At 40.5% G+C, this 23,001-nt stretch overlaps 1 protein-coding gene across 1 annotated transcript in view; it reads right to left on the bottom strand.

Annotated features, from left to right (window-relative positions):
• Positions 1 to 19,175, bottom strand: part of ASPSCR1 (ASPSCR1 tether for SLC2A4, UBX domain containing) — a 76,237-nt gene extending 57,062 nt beyond the window's left edge. Inside the window, exons 1-3 of the mRNA XM_060764854.2 lie at positions 18,956 to 19,175; positions 15,411 to 15,466; positions 6,891 to 7,005 (exon numbers count right to left, since the gene is read on the bottom strand). Coding sequence (XP_060620837.2) covers positions 6,891 to 7,005; positions 15,411 to 15,466; positions 18,956 to 19,060 — 276 coding nt within the window. The 5' untranslated portion in view covers positions 19,061 to 19,175. The remainder of the gene's footprint in view (positions 1 to 6,890; positions 7,006 to 15,410; positions 15,467 to 18,955) is intronic.
• Positions 19,176 to 23,001: the final 3,826 nt, after the last annotated feature.

Below are 23,001 nucleotides of genomic sequence, written 5' to 3'. Positions count from 1 at the left end.
ACCTCTGTATTTAAACCCATCCTCACCACTACATGGGAAATTGTAGTGGAGGACCATGTACCAAGCTACCTCAAATTACTGTACACTGAAAACATGCCCTGATTGGTCCCAGAAACTGTTTTCTTTTTTGTAGTTTGTAAAACCAGAAAAAGAAATGTTTTTTGTTTTTTTCAATAACGAATTCCACCTGCAAAATGTGAATGATATCAGATTGTCCTGGTGGGTCCCAAATAGAAGGAAGCATTCATTTCATTGTTTTGAAATCAGTCCATTTTGACCAGGGCAATCATGAGCTACTACAGGAATGGGGGGAAAGAAGGAATCAAACCCTCTTCTGGGATACATAACTTGAGAAGAAGTTTTGCCAAAACCTATAACCACTTTCAGTCAGCTCAAAGTTAAGGTTTACTTGAAATCTTTCTACTTTTACTTCCATAAGGCCTTATGACATTTTGGTTTGCCACACAGTCACATCAACCCTTAGATTCTGCCATGTAAAATAATCAGTCACTAAATTGGAATAACCTTGTGATCAGTTGTAGATATATAGTCAATTACTGATATTTTAAAAACAGTGACAACTACAGCAGCAGTAACTGTTATTACTAATACTTGGGAACAATGATGACCTTGTAACTATTTCAGCAAGGAAGATTTCCAATATTGTGAACAATACCACCCTCTCAGATTCAAGCCATGGGTTTTAGGATCCTCAATACCACAAGCTTTAGGCAGAAAACCTGAGCCACTAAGTCCTGGTAAGGCTGATCAAACGACTTCTACAAATATTCAAAACAACAAACAAACAATTCCCACACAAGAGATCTTGGTTTTCTTTTTGTCTGCCTCTTGGCTTTGGATTCTGAATCACTGCCTACGTTTTCCATGCTTTTGAGAAAACACCAATGAACTCTTCCAAGCTGGTAATGTTGCAAGAGTACTGATCCGCCATTCTTATCCCCATCTTGTTCATTCTAAATGCAATCCTCGTCACTGAAGTAATCCGAAGATCTGAGAAAGGGATGGAGGCAGACACAACAAAATCTTTCTAAGATTTTAACAGGAGTTTTAAAGTAAACCCTAGACACCACAAAATCCAACAGGCATGAGGGTTTTTGTTGCCAAGGGTAGGGAGCTCTTTGCTGTTATTTTTGCTGCATAGCCAAGATGTGACCTGCTGGGAATGAAGAGTTTGTCTGTAAGTAAAACCCCCAGTCACAAAGGCTAAAGTAGATTCAACCCTTCACAAACATGGCTTTCCCAATGTCTCCATTGCCCAAGATCAGCCACCAGATTATCCTTGGCTGCACAAGAGTGCCGACAGCTGACATCACCAGGCTACGAGTTTCTGGGCCAGAAATCCACTCTGCCAATTGCATCAGTTTTTTAGGCAACAGTTCAAAGCCAGGCATGTCACGAAAGTCATATTCAGGCAATTAAAACTTCACAGAAATCCCAAGCTACATATAAATATTAATCCGTTATTCAGCAAACAGAAAGGGCATGCCAATTAGTTTCTAAGTTTATAAACATGTGAGTACAAGACTGATTAATAGGTAATCGCAATGTTAGTTCTTTGTAATAATGCACATTTCCTGACCACAGGGACTCTGCTTTCATTGCATTACATATAGGGATTTCAAAAACCAGGAAATGGTAGGGGGATCCATGGGCACAAAACCAAAAAAGAATTACATTTCTTACTATAATTCTCAACATAATGGCTCTAGAAAAATGTCCTAAAAGTCTCCCAAAATAGTATCACTTTTGCTAGGCTATACATATTCCATGATTTCATCCTGTAAGCACTGTCTGTATATTTAAGCTATAATCTTATGCACAGCTACACAACCACTGTTCAATAATTTCAGAGACTAAAACATATAGAACTGTATCCAGGATGCATGTTATCCTAAGGACCAGAAGAAAAGCTATAGTTTTTCTTCTGGTCCTTAGGATAACAAAACAAAACACCATATATTATCAAACAAAACGGCCCCCGGTGGCACAATGGGTTAAACCCTTGTGGTGACAGGACTGCTGACTGACAGGTCAGTGGTTCGACTCCATGGAGAACAGGTTGAGCTCCCTCTGTCAGCTCCAGCTCCCCATGAGGGGGACATGAGAGAAGCCTCTCACAAGGATGATAAAACATCAAACATCCAGGCATCCCCTGGGCAATGTCCTTGCAGACGGCCAATTCTCTCACACAAAAAGTGATTTGCAGTGTCTCAAGTTGCTCCTGACATGAAAAAAATCAAACAAAACAATGTTATAACAATTCAATTCTTCCTATGTATGGGTGTACCATTCAAGTTGCCCATTAATTAATGAAGACCCCCTGAATTTCATAGAATTTTCTTAGTCAAGAAGTACTGAGGTGGTTTTCATAGCACTGAACTGAGGTAATTAAAGAGGCATCCATCTGCATTATTTCTATAGTATAAATACACCCCAAGTACACTTCTTTGATGCATAGAATAAATGTCAACATTGACACTGTATCCAAGGATTTGGACAACTCATTCGTTAGCTTAACTCTTTCTTTTCCTTTATACAGTTACCTTTTCTTCTTTAGTGGGAATACTTATAGACTAGTGTATTATTGATCATGTTTCTGGCTTTAGCAGAGCTTGAACATATCCGAGGAAGATTTTCTAGGAGGGGGATAGAAAGTGGTATCTCATCTCACTGATACTGAAGGCTAGATGATGCTCTATGAGCCATTTCCATAAAGGAGCTCAGTAGTGTAGATAACTGTTCAAAGATGACTGGAATCAATATTGGTCTCAAAAGATTTGGGGCTAGAAATTTTCTTCCATTACTGTTGTGAAAAGAAATACCAACAATTCCATGTAATGAGACCCATTTATGTGAGATACACGGAAGACAAAGCAGAATCCATTGCTGCCATCAACCTTAGTGGGCACATCTGCTTTAAAATCTTGAACTAAAGAGAGTCTACCACCTTAAAAGAAGCTCTGACAAACCGCTTGTATTGTCAGGAATTTCTTGCTAAAATGTAGGGTAAAAATATTTCTTGTAATTTGAACCTATCAGTGTTGATCCTCCAATCTAAAGCCACAAAAAAATTCGCCATCTGTAGGTATAAACCCTTCAAATATTTGAAAATGTTTGAATTGTATTATCTCTTCTCCCAATTTAAGATTCTTATTTCCTTAAATCTTTTCTCACAGAATTTGCTTCTCAACATCCTGTACCATGACCGAGAAATATATTCATATTCGTTTGTCAATATCTTTCAAATGATGATATTCAAAACTGAACACAGTACTCCAGGTAAGATTTGATGAAAGCAAAATAGCACCATAACTTCTGACAATATTGCCTCCACACCTGTTTTGACTTGGTTTTGTTGTTGTGTGCCTTTAAGTTGTTTCCTGCTTATATCAACTCTAAAATAAACCGATCATGGAGTTTTCTTGACAAAATATGCTTTCTGCTGAGGCTGAACAAATATTATCAAGGAAAGCCACAATATATCAGAAACAATAAGCAAACAATAACAAGCCTTATCACCCACAAAATTTTAAGTTTAGTCTAGAATGACCTATGAAGGCTCTTTGTGATAATGATGCTTTTTACTAAATGCTCAAAGACATACTATTTAATCATTTGCTCGAAAACTTTTCCAGATACCAACTTCAAACTGACCACCTGGCAGTTTCTCTAAACATTAGAATATTTTCCAGATATAGATGTACTTTTAAAAAATCTCATGCATTCTGGGTGTTACCCTTATTAGCTCTACTACTGACAGGTCTTTGCATGTACGGGTTCCAAAAGTGTTTTTTTTTTTTAATATAAGCATTTTTGTCTTAGGAAGTCATTTTAAGCTTTTTTAAAAATGCTGAGATAAATAAAGAGTGGAATATTTGTAGAAAATACATGTTTTGGGATACAATCCTACATAAACAAATTTACAAATTACAACTCAATTAAGACAATGAAACTTATTTTTGAATAACCATACACAAGTATACAAGTCAATCATATTAACAGTTGAAAGCAAATATTAATCCACATTTTTACATAATAAGCAAAATTGTTAGAATTTCACAATTGTGGTCATTGTACACAGCTTCCAAACAATCCTTTTGTGTATTTTATTTCAAATTTTTCACAGTGCATTTGGTTGATAGGCAAAATCTAAGCAGCATACCTGTATCTAATGATAATGTTAGGAAACGCTTTAGGTGAACAAGTTTGATATTTCATTAAAAACCTTGATGGTGATCCTCTGGATCTCTAATTGTTTTGAACTGCCATTTCTATAGTCCCTTCCCATGGTCTATGCTGGGATAGAACAGATGGGAGATATAAGCCAAACTATCTGAAGGAGCAAAGATTTCCTACCCCTAGTTCAAGAGTCAATCATATTCTATAAAATTCAGCGTGGTATTTGCTGAAATTAGAAAATTCCAGTTCTTTTCTCAATTTTGTTGTGGCTGTACACTTTCTAAAGTATTTCTTCTTACACAGTTGAAGCATAAATTTACTCTACTACAGTCAGTAAAGCACACAGAAAGCAGTTTAAGTACAGAATATATATATTTTTGTATCATACTACCATTTGTCATAAGGAAAAACTATCAGTTTAGCAGAAGCTAAAAAAATACTAATTTAAAAAATAATTGTGTTAGCTCATCTTCTATGAATTGCATAATTTATGCTGGGATAAATAAAAAATGATCTTGTTAAAATTATATAATATTTTCCCCTCCTTTCATCATTGCTTGTTTAGTCATCTCATCTTTGGTCATATCAAAGGTGAAATGTCTAACAAACATTGGTGAAAGAAGGAAGAAAACTGTGAGGGCTGCCGTAAGTCAGAAATTACTTGCAGCCACAGAAAATTAAATCCCTCCTTTGAACGGCATTGAGAATATGATGATGGTAGTATAAAAATGCTTACATCAGTATGTAAATGTTACACAAATTAGGCACAGATCCCCCATAAAAATCCTTTGACAATATCATAACACAATTTAAAATATAATTTGGCATTTTTGAAATGTATCTTGCAGTTATATCTGATCATATCAACTTAATTTCACTAGTGTATATGTACATACATTTAATAGAAAAATCATATGCAAATTTATTCAAGAACAATTCCAAACAAGTCTAATGAAACATATCCCAACATTAAATGTGCATGGGTTTACATCTTTCTATTTTCCTTCCCTTTTGGAAATCTATTTATTGGGGAAAAGTTGAAGTGAATGTAATAGGAATACTTCTGATTAATTCCAGTGAACAAAGATGGCATGAGTCATATCTATAAATGTTTCAATGAGTAGGAATAGGAGTTAAGCAAAACTAATGGGGATAGCAGAAGACTGGGCAACGTGGAAATCACTAAACAGACTGCACTCTGGCATCATGAGATGCAGAACCAACCTTAAGAAATGGGACCACAAAGTGGAGTTCACAACATGCGAGTGTGGAGAAAAGTAAACCACAGACCATCTACTATGATGCAACCTGAGCCCTGCCACATGCACAATGAAGGACCTTCTTATAGTAACACCAGAGGGACTCCAAGTGGCCAGCTACTGGTCAAAGGACATTTAGTATAATGCCAAGTTTTTAAAACTTTGTGTTTTTAAAATACATTACAGTGGTATCCTTGATTCGATTCTGATATGATAAATAAATGGGGCTAGCAAATAATAACCTGCTCCTCCCCACCACAATCTCTGCCCCAAAAAAAGATGACCTCAAGGATCATGTGACCCTACTGAACGAGGGATCCTTCCTGTAGCGAATGTCTCTGCCCCATGGATCTTCAGCCTCCTTCTATGCCAAATGCATCCCATTCAGCAGGGCCCTTGTTTTTAATGTAGCTTTTGCCGGGCACAGGGGACTGCCATAGGGAGAAAGGCCACAGAAGTCTATTACCTTCAGCCCCATGATGGACACTTGAAATTGGGTCCATGTCATTTTTTGTCTTAATTAGAATTCCATTCTCCATCTCCTGCCCAAAGTATAAATGGAATATAATAAAACCCGGTTGATGCAGACTTAGCACGGAAAGCTTGAATGTGAAAGAAGCAACTATAAAAGATGAGTGCCCAACACTTTGGGAAGCAAAACATCAAACACACACAGAATAATATTTACAATACAAAATAAGTGAATGAGATCAGCAGTGCTTCCTAGGTAATAGAAGAAGGTTTCAACTGGAGATGTAAGGCCTCCAAAGATCACATGATTTCACAAGTTATGGGTCTATCCCCTTTTTAAAATGCTTTTGGCAGGAAATCAGTCGTGGAATAAATTATATGTAACTCATTTGCCAAAAATATATTCATTTCAACAGCTCATTTAGGCTCCATTCCAGCAATCTAGTAAATTCCTCAACACCACAAGTTGTGTCTCCTCAAAGTACTACTCATAGTTTAGTGCCTAATACTGATGGCCTGGAAATCCAAAATTCTCCCACAAACGAATAAATGGTAGCAAGCAATATTTCAGGCAGTTGTACATGAAGCTTTTATGTTTACTTAAATCCAATGATGATGTCTTCAGACATATTAAAATGATTTTAAAAACTATCCTACAGCAGTAGTCTCTCCTTGAATTTCTTTTCCTGTTTTCTCAACCATCCGATTTCAGGTTATAAATATGGAGATGGAAAAAGCAGGATTAAAAGGTATGGCAATTGTAGCATTGCCTGTAACCTGATGGATTTTATACAGTTTTTAAAGTAACATAATATCTTAATAATTCACTATACAGATCTACTTATCCTGTTATGCTTCCTGCTAAGGGGGAACAATATGATCTTCTCTCCAGCAAACAACTGAAAAGACCTTGGTCGGAGTATGGGCTATAATCATATGATAAAGTAAAAAGGAACATACTGCGGTTTCAGTTCCTGCTCTATTGCGAGAGATTGGCACCATCTCCAGTTTGGCATTGTTGGGCAGGTTGGCAAATCTCCACTGAAGAGAAAGATCCAGCACAGTCCTCTGAAATCTGCAGAACAAACAAGCACAGTATTAACTTTTTAACCAAAGGTTGCCTCAGACAATTAATCAATGCATTATTTCAAGCAACAACTTATTCTGTCAGTAACAACATGGAATGTCAAGCTGTTATTCTGAGAAGCAAACGACTAAACCAGAAGTTTTGTTGTATTGGTCATAGGTTGAGCTATGCCAGGTTTTGATAAGAGAGTTAGAAAAGAACTCTGTTAAGACAGAGATCTCACAGAGCTGCGATCAGTAACAGGAGAGACAGTACTGAGCAAAACATTTCAAATTTGGGAAAGTAAAGCTTTGTGACAAAAGGCTTGCCAGTCATAGCACAATATATATTTTGTTTCAGAAATAATGAATGAAAGCAAGATCTAAACTTTTATGTAGATCATAGGCTTTACTTGAGCTCAATCTCCCCAAGGTTTGCTTAACCATTAAAAACAGGCACACAGAATCCTTGCCTGTGTCAAGCATCCCTTTGTCATGTCTGACTTCATCTGATAAACAAACCTTCCAAAGTGTTGTCGAAGGCTTTCATGGCCAGAATCACTGGGTTGCTGTGAGTTTTCTGGGCTGTATGGCCATGTTCCAGAAGCATTCTCTCCTGGCATTTCGCCCACATTTATTGCAGGCATCAGACAGGCATTCAACAGACCTCACAACCTCTGAGGATGCCTGCCATAGATGTGGGCAAAACATCAGGAGATAATACTTCTGGAACATGGCCATACAGTCCAGAAAACTCACAGCAACCCAAACCTTCCAAAGTTTATTATGAACCAAAAAATCCCAGTATCCCTTGGAATTTTGGCAATAAGCAGACTTTCTGTGAAAAGGAAGTGACCCCCAATACATATTTTAAAATCCCTGACACTTTCCCACATCCTCTGTGCTAGAGGACCTCAGTGGAAAAGGCAGCAGGAAACTGGTAATAAAAAACAACAGCCACCTTCCAAACCCTGTCCAAGACAGACCATTGACCCTTACTTATAAAAATCAAAATAAATGCAACAGAAATCTTCTTTATGTTTTTAGAGACTTCCGGTTGGTGATCGCAAGATGGAGGACGTGCTCTGAGAACCGGCAGATCGGATCCCAGAACAACCAGCTTCTCAGCGTTAACTGAGGGGCAAACCCTCACCCGTGGATGGTCGGAGACCACGGGCACACCCAGGTGCCATCGGCCGACGGCTTCTGAGTGGTTCCCCCCCCAAGGGGGTGCCCAAGACGCCCGGCAACGAGGCATCGAAGGAGAACGCTACAGCTGGTCGGGGGCATTCAAGCCTCCACCCCCTCCTAAGATCACCATCACACTGATTCAAGAAAGGTGACCTGAATAATACCGACAAAGCGTGCAGCCTATCTGGGAGTTACAGCTGACAAGACACACAATCAGAAGGTGATAACATCTACCAAGCAATGGGCAGACGAATCGGAAAGAAACTGGGAAAGTGCCAAACCAGAGAAATAGTGCATAGCAGCAAAATCCTTTCCTAGGACTATAAAAGGTAAGAGAGATCTGACTGAAGGGCGGAAGGGCGGAATAAGAAGGCACAAGAAGTCATAAGGAGGCATAAATAGGCATAAGAAAAAAGAGGCATCAGGAGAAAGAAGTTTAAACCAAGAAGGAAAAAGGCCGATCGCCACGGCTGGGTAGAGTAGAAGCTCCCTCCCCTTTTAGAAGGGGACAGCAGAGCCGAGAGCCCCCTGACCCCCAAAAGACGAGCCTTAAAGGGCTGCCGAGAGGAGGAAAGGGGTGCCAGAGGCATAGCGGGCGGCGGCGAAGGGCTAGAGACGAAGGGAAGATAGAATAAATAAACTATTGACCCTTCCAAAGAACTCGTAAATATACCCTGTACCTCGTACTTGCACTGAGTGGCCTTGAAGACGCGCTGGAAAAGTGCCAATAAAGAGGTGGAGACCCATCCTTATCGGCAGTGACTCGAAGCTGGCCTTGAGGGCCTTGAGGGCTAACCCGAGGAAGTTTGCTGCCTGTTGCCTCCTACGCTGCCTCCTACGCAGACACTGCAGATCGACGCGCAGCGACCCGAGGGGCGTCGCGGGACGTCGCGACAACTTCTCGCAATTTCTCGCGAGAAGATGGGGAGTTTTCCAAACAACGCGAGATCCCTTAAAGAATCAGGTCTCGTGCGAAGAGGAAGGCTCGAAGAGCTTCCCAACTAAACTCCCGCGAGAAGAGAACAGCAAAGAACAACAGGATGCAGGAAGCGGAGGAGAGAAAAATCTTAGCAGGGAAGAGGCTGCAAACCCAGCCGCCTAACCCAGGGCCAAAGCAGCGGACAGAGGACAGAAGAGAAGAGCAAAAGGGTATAGAGAGAAGAACTAAGACCTCGGAAGAAGACAAGGAACAGATAAAGGTAAGAAAGAGACAATATTATCAAATTTATTATACTTAAAGGTCCAGAAAATATTGCCCTATCTAAATATGGCAACACAGAATACGAAGGGGAAGAACCCACAGACATATAAAGGCCAAGCAAGACGAGACTCTCTCTGCAAAACAGACCTCCCCCCTGAAGGCCAACCCAAGAAAGATCAGCCAGCAGAAGACTCTGTTCTAACCAACATCCTAGCGGAAATCAAAAAGCTCTCCGCAAAACATGAGGAGCAACACAAAGAACTGAAGTCTGAAATACACACTATGAAAAAAGAACTGAAGGAAGAGATCAGTAAAATAAAAGAAGATATGGACAAAATCAAAATTGATAATCAGAAATTAACGAAAAACCAAGGGAGAATAGAAACTAAAGTGAGTAAAATGGAAATGACATCCCTAAAAATACAACAGCAAGTCGACAGACTGGAATTCAGAGAGGCTGAATTTCAACTACGTATTAGAAATCTGAAAGAAGCCAAGGATGAAAATGTCAAACAAAACCTGATTGAACTACTGGCAGAGCTGATGAACGTCAGCATCGAAACTATAGGACAAGATGTCGATAGGGCATATAGGGTGCCGACTGGATATGCAAAAAAGCATAAGACCCCTCGAGATGTCGTGGTCAGTTTCTGCCGGAAGAGTACTCGCGATGAAATCCTAAAGGAAAACACAAAGAAATCAATCTTCTTCAAGGACCAGAAGATAATCATTATGAAGGAAATCCCTCCACAAATATTGGCGAAACGTAGGAAATTCTCCTTCCTCACAGAGCAACTCATAAAGAAAAAAATTAAATTTAGATGGGAAAAAACTGACGGTATTACGGTTACACTCAACGACAAAAAATATTGGCTAAACTCTGAGGACAGTGCACGGGCCTTCTATAACCTCCATATGAAGGAAAAGACGCCAGACCCAAACCAAAGGAAATTTTACAACTGCGCAAAGGAAAATAATACAGAAGAGGAAAGAATTGACCAAAAAAAGGAAGAGGAAACAGCTAATGATGAGGATAAAAGCGGACGAAATGCATACAAATGGACAAGGGACTTAATGGAAGAAGAAGATGCTAGAGAACTTAAAAGACTGAGAGAGTTCTCCCCGGAGAACTATCAGCTGGTGGTTCCCCAAGAGATGATACAATGGGAGATGCCCGAAAATAACGATGAATAGGAGAACTATTAGAATATACTCGAACAATATTAATGGTCTAAATTCTCCGAGCAAGAGAAAGAAACTCTTTAGCTTCTTAAAACAGAAGAATACAGACCTCATATTCCTGCAAGAAACACACATAGCGGACAGACACATAAAACACTTAACACAAAATAAACTAGGAAAGACATTCTGCGCCTCTTTCAGTGGAAAAAAAAGAGGAGTGGTAACCTACGCAAAAGAGTGGTTAAACCCAACACAGAACTTCAAAGACACAGAAGGAAGATACCTAGGAATCACAATTAAAATAAAAAATCAAAAAATCCTACTGTGTAACATTTATTGCCCAAATGGGCCGAAAATCAAATTTTTGAATGATTTAACTAAAGAAATAAATAAGGTGGAATATGATGAACTAATCCTAATCGGAGACTTCAATGGGGTAGTAGACGGGATATTAGATAGATCCCAATATAAAGAGAAGGGAAAAAAGAGAAAAACAAAAGTGGCCTGCTACCTAAAAAATTCACAGCACTCCTAGACAAACTGAACTTAAAAGATACATGGAGACACCACAATAGTAATACAAGAGACTACACATACTATTCGGCCAGACACGATTCGTGGACACGAATCGACATGGCCTGGATTAGTAACGCCCTAAACTTAAAAATTAAAAAAACTGAAATATTGCCAAGGGTCTTTTCAGACCATTGTGCGCTCGAAATTGTAATCAAAGGGGCCGACAGCCCATATAGATGGAGGCTAAATGAAAATCTATTAAGAAGGGAAGAAGATATTGAAAGAAATAAAAAATTGCTAAACGAATATCTAGAGATAAACTGCGATGAAGAAACCTCATTAAGTTCCCAATGGGAGGCAATGAAAATAGTTATGAGAGGCTATTTTATACAGCAGGAAGCCATAAGAAGGAAAAAGAAAAATAAACAACAAGAAGAAATAATGGAAAAATTAAGCAAAATTGAAAACTCCCTTAAGGAAAACCTAAAAGATAAAACATTACTTTACACATCTAAAATGCTAAGAAAACAATTAGAACTACTACAAACAGAAGTCATAGAAAAACAAATGAAGTATACAAAAGTTTACCACTTTCAAAACGCTAATAAAGTCGGAAAATGGTTAGCAAAGAAAACAAAAAAAAGAAAACAAAAGCAGGTTATTACCAAAATAGAAGCAAAGGGGAAGACATATACAACAGACACAGCGATAGCGGACCAATTCCTCCAATTCTACCAGAGCTTATACAAAAAAATAAACATCCCCCCAGAAAATGTCTCAAAATACCTCGGCAGTTTAAAACTTACAAAATTAACAGAAGCCCAAAGAGAAATTCTGAATGGGAAAATCTCCACCTCTGAAATAGATGAAGCTATTCGAAAGCTTAAACCAAATAAATCACCTGGCCCAGATGGCTTTACTGCTATATTTTATAAGTTATTCAAAGATGAACTAGCCCCTCTACTAAAAGACATTTTAAATAATATTGTAGAAAATAAAATAATACCTAAATCGTGGGAAAAAACAAATATTACCCTAATACAAAAAGAAGGAATGGACCCAACAGAAGTCAAGAATTATAGACCCATATCACTTCTAAACACAGATTATAAGATTTTCGCGATAATTATGGCCGAGAGATTGAAAAACTTCCTAAAAAATTGGATTTCAATTGATCAAGCGGGGTTCTTACCTAACAGGCAAATAAAGGATAATATCCGAATAATAATTGATACAATAGAATATTACGAACACCATAATGAGAAACAACTCGCCCTTATGTTTATTGATGCCGAGAAGGCTTTTGATAGAATTAATTGGCAATACCTCAAATTTTTAATAGATGAATTAGACATGGGTTTCCACTTTAAAAATGCCATAGAGGCGATCTATTCGAATCAAGAGGCCACACATAATAAACGGAATGGAGTCCAAAGACACGATAAAAATTACGCAAGGCACACGCCAGGGGTGCCCGTTGTCCCCACTACTTTTTATTCTTGTCATGGAAACTCTGATCAGAGCAATAAATGAGGACAAAACGTTAAAAGGAACTAAAGTAGGAAATTATCACTTCAAATTAAGAGTATACGCGGACGACGTAGTATGCATAGTAGAGGACCCAATAAATAATATTAGAAAATGGTTAGAAAAGATAGAAAATTTTGGTGAGGTGGCGGGATTCAAGCTGAATAAACAAAAAACAAAATTATTAACTAAAAATATGGACCAAAAAGCAAGAGAGATACTACAAGAACGGGCAGAGTTAAAAATTGAAAATAAGATTAGATATCTAGGAATAACTATCACTAAAAGTAACATTAACTTAATAAAAAACAACTATGAGCCTATGTGGAACAAAATACAGAAGGACATGAACAGGTGGAAATACCAGAACTTCTCTCTTTTAGGGCGAATTGCTCTAATTAAAATGACAATACTGCCGAAATTTCTATTCCTTTTTCAAGCCCTACCGGTACTAAGAACGGACCACCTATTTAAAAAATGGAAAAAGGAGATGACAAAATTTATCTGGAAAGATCATAAAGCGAGAATCAGCTTAAAAATACTCACGGATGACAAAAAAAGGGGAGGTCTAGGTTTACCAGACCTCAAACTTTATTATGAGGCGTGCAATATGGTCGCTATAAAAGACTGGGCCACCTTAGAGAACCGCCCATTATTGGCATTAGAAGGGCATGAACTTAGGGCCGGATGGCACGGGTACCTATGGTACAACAAGAGAAAGGTCGAAAAAACTTTTAGTAACCATTATATTAGATCAGCCCTTATAAAAACATGGGAGAACTATAGACCCAGGTTATACACGAAAACTCCACTGTGGATATCTCCCACAGAAGCGAAGCACAAAAGAGAACTAGAAGAAAAAAAATGGCTAACTTATCAGCAAATACTAAAAAAAGATGAGGAGAGGGGAGGCAGTAATTTGATAATAAAAACACTGGATGAAATTAAACAACAAAATGAAAAAATCACTTGGCTTAATTATCACCAGATCCACCAACAATTTAAGGAGGATAATAAACTGGGGTTCAGTCAGGATCTAGGAACATGGGAATCGGTTATGAAAAAAAGGAATAAATTAATAAAAATCTTATACCAACAGTTACTTATATGGAATACAGAAGAAGAACAAATAAAAGAATGCCAGGTTAAATGGGCTAAAGATTTTGGACATAACATACTAACACAACAATGGGAAGAAATATGGAAGTCTAAGTTAAAATACACTGAAGCCAGCGATCTTCGCGAGAACTGGCATAAAATGTTTTTTAGGTGGTACTACACTCCCGAAAAAATTGCTAAATTCAATAAAAAAGGGTCAAATAAATGCTGGAAGTGTGGGAAAGAAAAAGGTACTTTTTTCCACCAGTGGTGGTCCTGTAATTTAGTTAAAAAATACTGGAAGGAAATTCACGAAGCAACCCAAAAAATTATTAAAGCCAAATTCCCTTTGATACCAGAAACTTATTTATTAGGCATTACAACCACAAAATTAGACAAAAATCAAGATAAGTTATGCTTTCTCCTTAGCACGGCTGCGAGAATGCTCCTCGCCAAGGTCTGGAAATGAAAGGAAATTCCAACCCTGGAAGAATGGTTGACAAAAATACTGGACATTATACAAATGGACAATCTCTCACAAAGGCTCAAAGGAAAACACAATGACACATTATGGAATGGATATACCAACTTTATTAAAGATAAAGGCAACTTACTCCAAGTAGATCTGTTCAGCATATGAACTAGCTAATAGGACGAATGTCGACGCTGACAAGATAGGAAAAGCGTAACCCGCTAATCATGAAGGCAATGGACAATCCCAGAAGACTGGCGGGAAGTCGCAACAATCCCCATCCCCCCCTTTTTTTCCCAGGAACCGTCCCCCCCTACCCCCCCCCCACCTTTTCCCTCCCCCCCCCTGCACCCCGTACCCTCCAATACCAAACCCCACTTCCCATCCTCCTAACACCTGATGTATGTACAATTAAAATCTAATAAAGATAATTAAAAAAAAAAGAAATCTTCTTTATGTTTTCACTGTACGCACAGAAGGCTTCATCGGAGTGCTTTTAGACAAAGCTCTCCATTGCATTTGTTCTGCTTAAATGATAGACAGCAGCTTTCATTTACTGTATGACCCCTGTATCCACAGAAGATAGGTCCCATGACCCCCAGTGGATACCTGAAACCATGGGTAATAGTGAACCCTATATTTTTACTTTACATGAGCTGGAAGGATACCATTTAATAGCACTGGAGAACCTAGAGAGGTCCACAGGGGGATATTTCTTGGGAGCACATATAATATTTTTGGAGTATGAATAAAACAGTCAACGTGTACAACCTTTCAGTGTTCCTCTCTGCTTAAGCTACTCCCCACTTGCTAAAAAAAAGAGAATTTGCTGCATGATGTCTCTTTACTGATAGAACTAGGGGCCCTCTATGTAGAAATCCCTAGAAATACACATCAAGCAATTAACTGACATGAAACCAAAGCACCCAGCAATCAGATCTGGAGAAAACATAGGCATAAACTTCCATTTTTCCATCACCATTTTTCTTAAAATGTGCTGAATTTAAGTCAAAGGAGTACAAATACTAACATTCCATGACACTCGAGCAGCTTAATTTAGGTGTCTCTTTGAATTTCTCTTACTTTCAAGGATCAACCAGTAAGATTCATTCAATTCAGGAAAAAAGTCTTCAAAGGCAAAAAAAACTTTGACTTTCATGGTGGGCTCCACATTGACTACAAAAGGGCAGAATGCCCAGCTGTAAACAAATTAATAGACCAGACTCACTTCAGATCATATTCACTGGGATTGAAATTCTGCTTCCTGCAAACTTCTTCCAGGATCTGGGAGGGGAAATAGAGCAAGTTAATTGGAAATAAAGTTGTTTCTCATTCTTAAAGGCAGGGTACTCAAGATGTTTTATGAAGATTAGTTACGTGTTTACACTGGACACTGCAATATATTCCCCTTTCTCTGAGAGACCCTAATCTATATTACCAAAGAAACTGTATATGAGGTGGAGAGATATCTCCTCTAACAACTGTCTCAGGCAAACTGATAACCACATGCATTTATTTTATAATTTACTAACTTATTTTATCCTATGTTTTTATCATTAGATCTTTAAATAACAAACAGGTACAACTATATAAAATTTGAAAGACAAATCTGTGTTTTGAGGTCAGTCCACAAATGACCAAAGAGGACATATTTTCCTGTTTACTGCTGCTGACCCATGTCAACTCAAATAATAATAATAATAATAATAATAATAATAATAATAATCTTTATTTATATCCTGCCACTATTTCCCCAAAGGGACTCGGGCGGCTTACAAAGCGCTCCAGGGTGCACATATAACATACAAATGGTAAAAACGGTACAAGAATATAAAACAAGTCACATAAAATTATAACAACAACCCCTTATCAACATGTTAGCATAAAATCAAAACAATACAATTTTAAAACAACAGTAGATAAAACTAACTGCCATCAATTCACAGGTGCCACGTGTCAGTTTCATATGAGCCCATCCATTCAGCCTACACAAGGTCAAAGGCGTGTCTGAACATCCATGTTTCAGGTTGGAATGGAAGGATTGACGGGTGGAGGTTAATCTAATCTCTTTTGGGAGGATATTCTGGAGCTGGGGGGGGGGGGGGGCAGCACAGAGAAGGCCCTCTCTCTTGTCCCCACCAACCTCGCTTGAGATGGTGGTGGGACCGAAAGGAGGGCCCCCCATGTCAATCTCAGAGCCTGCATCAGTTCATAGAGATGCAGTCTCGAAGATAGGTTGGACCCAGAGCGTATAAGGCCTTATAGGTAATAACCTGCACCTTGAACTGAGCCTGGAAACTTGTTGGAAGCTAGTGGAGCTGCTTCAGCAGGAGTGTGGTAAGTTCCCTGTAGCTAGCTCGTTAGTAGTCTGGCAGCCAGCCTTTGTACTAGCTGCAGTTTCCGAACTATCTTCAAAGGCAGCCCCACATAGAGTGCATTACAGTAGTCCATTCTGAATGTAACTAAGGCAGGACCACCATGGTCACGTCAGGCTCTTAGAGGTACAGTTGAACCTGGCACAAAAGTTTTAACTGTGCGAAGGCCCTCCCAGCTACCACCAATACCTGAGCCTCAAGTGTCAGCACTGAGCACAGGAGGACCCGCAGACTGCGGACCTGTGTCCTCAGGGGCAGTGTAACCCCATCGAGCACAGATAGCCACCCTATATACCCCAATCGGCCGCACAACTGACTAGGAGGACCTCTGTCTTGTCTGGATTAAGTCTTAGCTTGTTGGCCCTCATTCAGTCCATCACAGCTGTCAGGCACTGGTTTAGGATCTAGGGAGCTTCCCTGGAATTCGATGGAAAATAGAAGAGTTGTGTGTCATCTGCATAGAGATAACACCCAACTCCAAAACTCCAGATGATCTTGTCCAGCAGTTTCATGTAGATGTTGAAGAACATGGGGGGGGGGGGGAATGGAACCTTGAGGGACCGCACAGGTCAAAGGCCAGGAGTTCGAGCAGGCGTCCCCCAGCATCACCTTCTGGGTCTGATCTTCCAGGAAGGAATAGAGCCACTGCAACGCAATGCCCCAAGACCCATTCCGGAGAGCTGACTCAGAAGGATGCCATACGTGATGGTATCGAAACCTGCTGAGATGTTCCAGAGAACCAACAGGGACACACTCTCCCTGTCTAGTTCTCCGCAGAGATCATCTACCAGGGCGACCAAAGCTGTCTCCATTCTGTGACCAGGCCTAAAACCAGACTGCAAAAGATCAAGATAATCTGTGTCTTCCAAAAATCCCTAGAGCTGGGAACCTTGCTCAGAAAAGGGAGGTTTGAAATAGGCTGGTAGTTATTTAGTATAGTTGGATCCAAGGATGATTTCTTTAGAACAGAATAGAACTCTATCACAGGATTTCTTGATGAGATTTGTTCAGAAGAGGTTTGCCACTGCCTTCCTCTGAGGCCGAGACAGTGTGAGTTGCCTGAAGTCATCCAGTGAGTTTCATGGCTAAGTGGGGGTTTGAATCCTGGTCTCCAGAGTCATAATGCTAGTGAATAATGATAGTCGTAAGCTAGTGAATACACTTTTGAAAAAATGTAAACATTCCCACCAGTGGATTAATCCTGAAATGGCTGTCAACAGAGGCATGATCTCAGCCAAATTTTCAGAGGAACCCAGTTGCTGGATTCTATGTTTTTCACTCCCTCGTAAGATCAGTACTTCTGATATTCATACATTAGTCAACAACCATTGGAAAGACATGTTCAACACCTTTTAAATTAGTGCTAATGGGCCTTAGTAAAAAGCAAATATTGATCCTGGAGGCATATAGCCTGACAATCCATGTGATGTATATTTTCCCACCTAACTGGGGAACAATTCTTCAACACAGTGACTAGGAAGTAGAGCCCCAGACTTGGGGATTTATCATAGTCAAAAGGGGAGGCAAGTTTGTAGTTTAGGGGAGGGGACTTTTAAAGTGCTCAGCCAGAGTAGCCCTGGGTCTCACTACTAAACTATAAACTGCAGCAGGATTTCCGATCGGTTGCTTGTCACGGGATGGGTGTTTCCTCCTTTACAAAGAAACGTCCTGTGTCTATTGTAACATGTATTTTCACTTTGGGGGATAATTATTATAGAATGATTATTCTCTTGGCCTATTCTTTAAGTGTGATAAGGCCCTTGGATGCATCTATTTGACATCCCTTTAACTGTGGTGGCTGAATGCTATGGAGTAATGGGAGTTGTAGTCTAATGAGAGAAGGCCTAAGGCCTTGTAAAACATCCCATGATTCCACAGCATGGAGCCAAAGCAATGAGAGTGGTGTCAAACTGTACTCCTTTTGCAGTATTGATGTACAGTGTAGAATGAGGACTGTGTACATCTATTACAGGCATGGGCAAACTTGGGCCGTCCCTCCAGGTGTTTTGGACTTCAACTCCCACAGTTCCTAACAGCCTCAGGCCCTTTCCTTTCCCGCCTCAGCCGCTGATCCCAAAGAGAGGTCATTTCTTTTCCCCTCAGGGACCACAGTAGCTCGTCCCCGCGAAGAAGCAGGCCTCCCCCATTACACAGCCCATCTTCCTTTGCTTCCCAGTGAGAGGCCTCCTTCTCCTCAGCGCCAAGGCCCATTCCCCCTAGAAACAGGATGACGGTGCTCGCCAACATGGAGGCGAGGGGGAAAACAGGCGGGCAGGCCGCGCTTCCACTGGTCCAATCAAAGCGGGCCTCTCCCTTTTGTCCCCACCCCTTTCCTCGCCCCGCGCCAATCAGCGCAGGTTTGTTGGCGGGGCTCGCGGGGCGCCTGGGCCGGACCCACCTGCAGCAGAGCCGTGCTCGGGCCCACGCGCACCGTCACGCGGCGGCCGTTCGGGGACAGCACCGAGACGGAGCCCGAGGACGGGCCGCCGCCAACGGTCGACATCTTCCCTCCCTCCTTCCCTCGCCGCCGCCGCCTCTCAGCTCCGCGCCCCGCTCGCAGCCCTCCGCCGCCGCCGCTCCTGCTGCCTCAGCGGAGCCGAATGGCCGCGGCGAGGGGGCGCGGCTACGAGGCAGGCAGGCAGGCAGGCCGCCCCGCCTCACGACGCCCGGCGCTTCCTTCGCACGGGAAGGCCCGCCGGCAGGGAGAGTGGCTGCATCTACGCTGCGGAATGAATGCGGCCTGACAGCTCGTTAACCCCTACAGCTCCGTGCTATGGCATCCTGAGAGTCGTGGGTTTAGCAGGCCTTGCTAAAGAAAACTACTGCCTCATCAAACCACAACTTAAATGTATTGTCGAAGGCTTTCATGGCCGGAATCACTGGGTTATTGTAGGTTTTTTCGGGCTGTATGGCCATGTTCTAGAGGCATTCTCTCCTGACGTTTCACCTGCACCTGTGGTAAGCATCCTCAGAGGTTGTGAGGTCACTATCTCTGAGGATACTTGCCATAGATGCAGGCGAAACGTCAGGAGAGAGTGCCTCTAGAACATGGCCATACAGCCCGAAAAAACCCACAACAACCCAAACCACAACTGCCAGGATGCCATCGCATGGAGCCATGGCCCCTCCAGTGGTGTCAAGCCACATTATTTCTACAGCGTAGGGTGTGTGTGTATTTGTTTGTGTTTATGTACATGGTATAATATATATGAGGCCACAGTGGCGCAGTGGGTTAAACTGCTGAGCTGCTGAGCTTGCTGACCACAAGGTTAACGGTTCGAATCCGAAGAGCAGAGTGAGCTCCCACTGTTAGCCCCAGCTTCTTAATGTTGTCCCAGCTTCTGAATGTTCTGACAACATTCAGAAGCTGGGGCTAACATGCAAATGTTAGTAGATCAATAAGTACGGCTTCAGTGGGTAGGTAACAGAGGTCCATTCAGCCATGCTGGCCACATGACTTTGGAGGTGTCTGTGGACAATGCTGGTTCTTCGGCTTTGAAATGGAGATGAGCACCACCCACCAGAGTCAGACACGACTAGACTTAATGTCAGGGGAAATCTTTACCTAGAGACATCACACTGGCAACGAAGATCCACATAGTTAAAGCAGTGGTATTTCCAGTAGTAACCTATGGATGCTAGCACTGGACCATAAGGAAGGCTGAGCGAAGGAAGAAGATGGATGCATTTAAACTGTGGTGTTGGAGGGAAATTCTAAGAGTGCCTTGGACTGCGAGATCAGACCAGTCCATACCCCAGGAAATAATACTCGACTGCTCACTGGAAGGAAAGAAATTAGAGGCAAAGATGAAGTACTTTGGCTACATAATGAGAAGACAGGAAAGCTTGGAGAAGAGAATGATGCTAGGGAAAATGGAAGGAAAAAGGAAGAGGGGCTGACCAAGGGCAAGATGGATGGATGGTATCCTTGAAGTGATTGGCTTGATTCTGAAGGATCTGGGGTTGGCGACGGCCGACAGGGAGCTCTGACGTGGGCTGTTCCATGAGGTCACAAAGAGACTGAAGTGACTGAGCAAATAAACAACATACACACACAAACAGTCCACACTATCCCTTTTTGGGGGTTGATAGGAAACTGCTAAGCAATATCCCAGAATGCTTGTAAGATATGCAAACAAACACAATATAGTCTATGCAATAGGAAAACTCTAATGACCATATAGTGACACCAAAATCCCCAATGCAAAGCTCAATGCAAGGAAATATGAAATACAGTGAAAAAGGAGCAACCACAACAGAAAGTATCTCAGTCTGATATCAGTCGCAATGTTCAGGGGTCCAGCTCAGATGAAGAGATCTTCCAAAAGGAGTAAAAGTAAACAGACAGCTGGTCATGTAACTATTATGCAAGCTGGAGAAGATGATAATGAAGCACAGCTCTCAAAGTTCAAATAGGATGAAAATACTCCAATGCAAAGAGGAATAAATTTGAACGAGTACAATTTGAACCAGCTTTCAGGTTCTCAGAAATCCTTTGGTTGATACTTAGTAGCATCAGTTTGATACAGATGCATGCATGTCTGTTGTGCCACATCTCTACATAACAGAATACCCAAATATTGTCATGTTCCATCAGCTTTAACATGCTTCAGAGGATATATGTATGGACTTATATATGGATTACCAACAATTTCTGATAAAAGATAGTAAATTTGTCATCAGTGAAGATGCCCTCAGAGTTCATTTCCATTAAACTTCTCCCAGAATTCTGTATCACAATGCTACAGCACCTACAAAGCTAGAAACCCAAGCATCAACTAATAATATAGTTCATTTTTATTAGTGAGAAAACACTCAGTGAGTAAAGGCATTTCATAAAGCTGTTCAGTTAAACAAGTCATCATATTGCTAGTGTTATTCCACTTGTGACTCACAGTGCTCTAGTATACCTTATGATACCAGCTTCAGAAGTGGAAAATAACTACTTGGCATGTATGTGATCAACAGGAATAAAATTCAGCAGAAGTTAAGTATCCCTTTTCCAAAATACTTGGGATAAACAGTGTTTTGGATTTCAGAATATATACAGTATTCATTATGAGATATCTTGGAGGTGGGATTGAAATCTAAACAAAATTCATTGGTGTTTCATAGATACCATGTATATGCATAAATGTATACAGAAAGTTTTTAAGAAGGTTGTGCATAAAACAAGTTTGTTTATATTGAACCGTTAGAAGGCAGAGGTGTCACATATGGACAATTTTGAAATATTTTGGATTTCAGAATTCAAGATAAAGGATTCTCAGCTTGTAGCAGCACAATTCTCACTTTTTCCTCTGCCCATCCTTTTCTCTGCATTATCTCAAGACAAGCCACATTGCTTCCACATAACAATTTTAACTTGTCTCCAATATCCATCCGTCCCCTCGTGTTCCCACAGATGGTGTCTTACTTCCCTGTGCCAATTTTTTTTTCCGCCTGGCACAAACCAGCTTTCACAGAAGGGAGCTCATTCTTCCTGTTTTGTCAGGCAAGGTTCTAAGGATTTCATGTATGCAAAACACAGGAACATTGAAATACCATGTAAAGGCAAAAAACTATTATGAATTATCAATTGTCCAGACAATGATTTGGAAATGCTGGAACATGGTTAAAGATAGGAACATACCACCTCCTTATTAAAGCAGCTCCTCTGGCTGCCTATATGTTTCCAGGCCCAATTCAAAGTGCAGGTTATTACCTACAAAGCCCTAAACAGTTCGGGTCCAGCCTATCTATGTGAACGCATCTCGTATGAACCTGTTCGAGCATTAAGATCTGCCAGAGAGGCCCTCCTCACGGCCCCAACTCCGTAACAAGCACAGTTGATGGGAACAAGGGAGAGGACCTTCTCGGTTGTGGCCCTCCAGCTCTGGAAAACCCTCCCCAGGGAGATTAGACAAGCTTCCTTGCTCTCAACTTTTTGGAACGAATTGAAAACCTGGCTGTTTAAACAGGCCTTTGAAATGGTTAGTGCAATATCTAATGGCTGGAGGACTTAAATGGAACTATTGCTTTTAACCAGACCAGTGCCTGAGATGTTTTAATTGGTTTATGTAACATCACCACTGTTTATCTACATTTATAAATGAAGTTGTGTCAATGTAATATGTTGTTTTATTTTTATATTACTTAGCATTGCTTTTTGTTTATTTCAGTTAATTTTGTTGTTTATCTTAATTAATTATTGTTTATGGTTTGCACTGTTATTGTGTTATAAGCCACTCCGAGTTCTCTTGGGGAAATGGGGAAGGATACAAATAAAGTTTTATTATTTATTATTATTTTGGGCTATAATTCTCACAATCCCCTACTATCAGCCATGCTGCTATAAATTTTGGAAGTTGAAGTTTAAAGTATCTGAAGGCCAAATGCTCACATTGTTATGCTAGCGTTTCATTCAGAATTTGTTACAAGAGGGAATAATACGTATTTTAAAGA

Source organism: Anolis sagrei, chromosome 2 (genome assembly GCF_037176765.1).
Source record: "Anolis sagrei isolate rAnoSag1 chromosome 2, rAnoSag1.mat, whole genome shotgun sequence".
NCBI lineage: Eukaryota > Metazoa > Chordata > Lepidosauria > Squamata > Dactyloidae > Anolis > Anolis sagrei.
The sequence above is the reverse complement of the archived record's forward strand: the minus strand, read 5'-3'. Positions and strand labels throughout refer to the sequence as shown.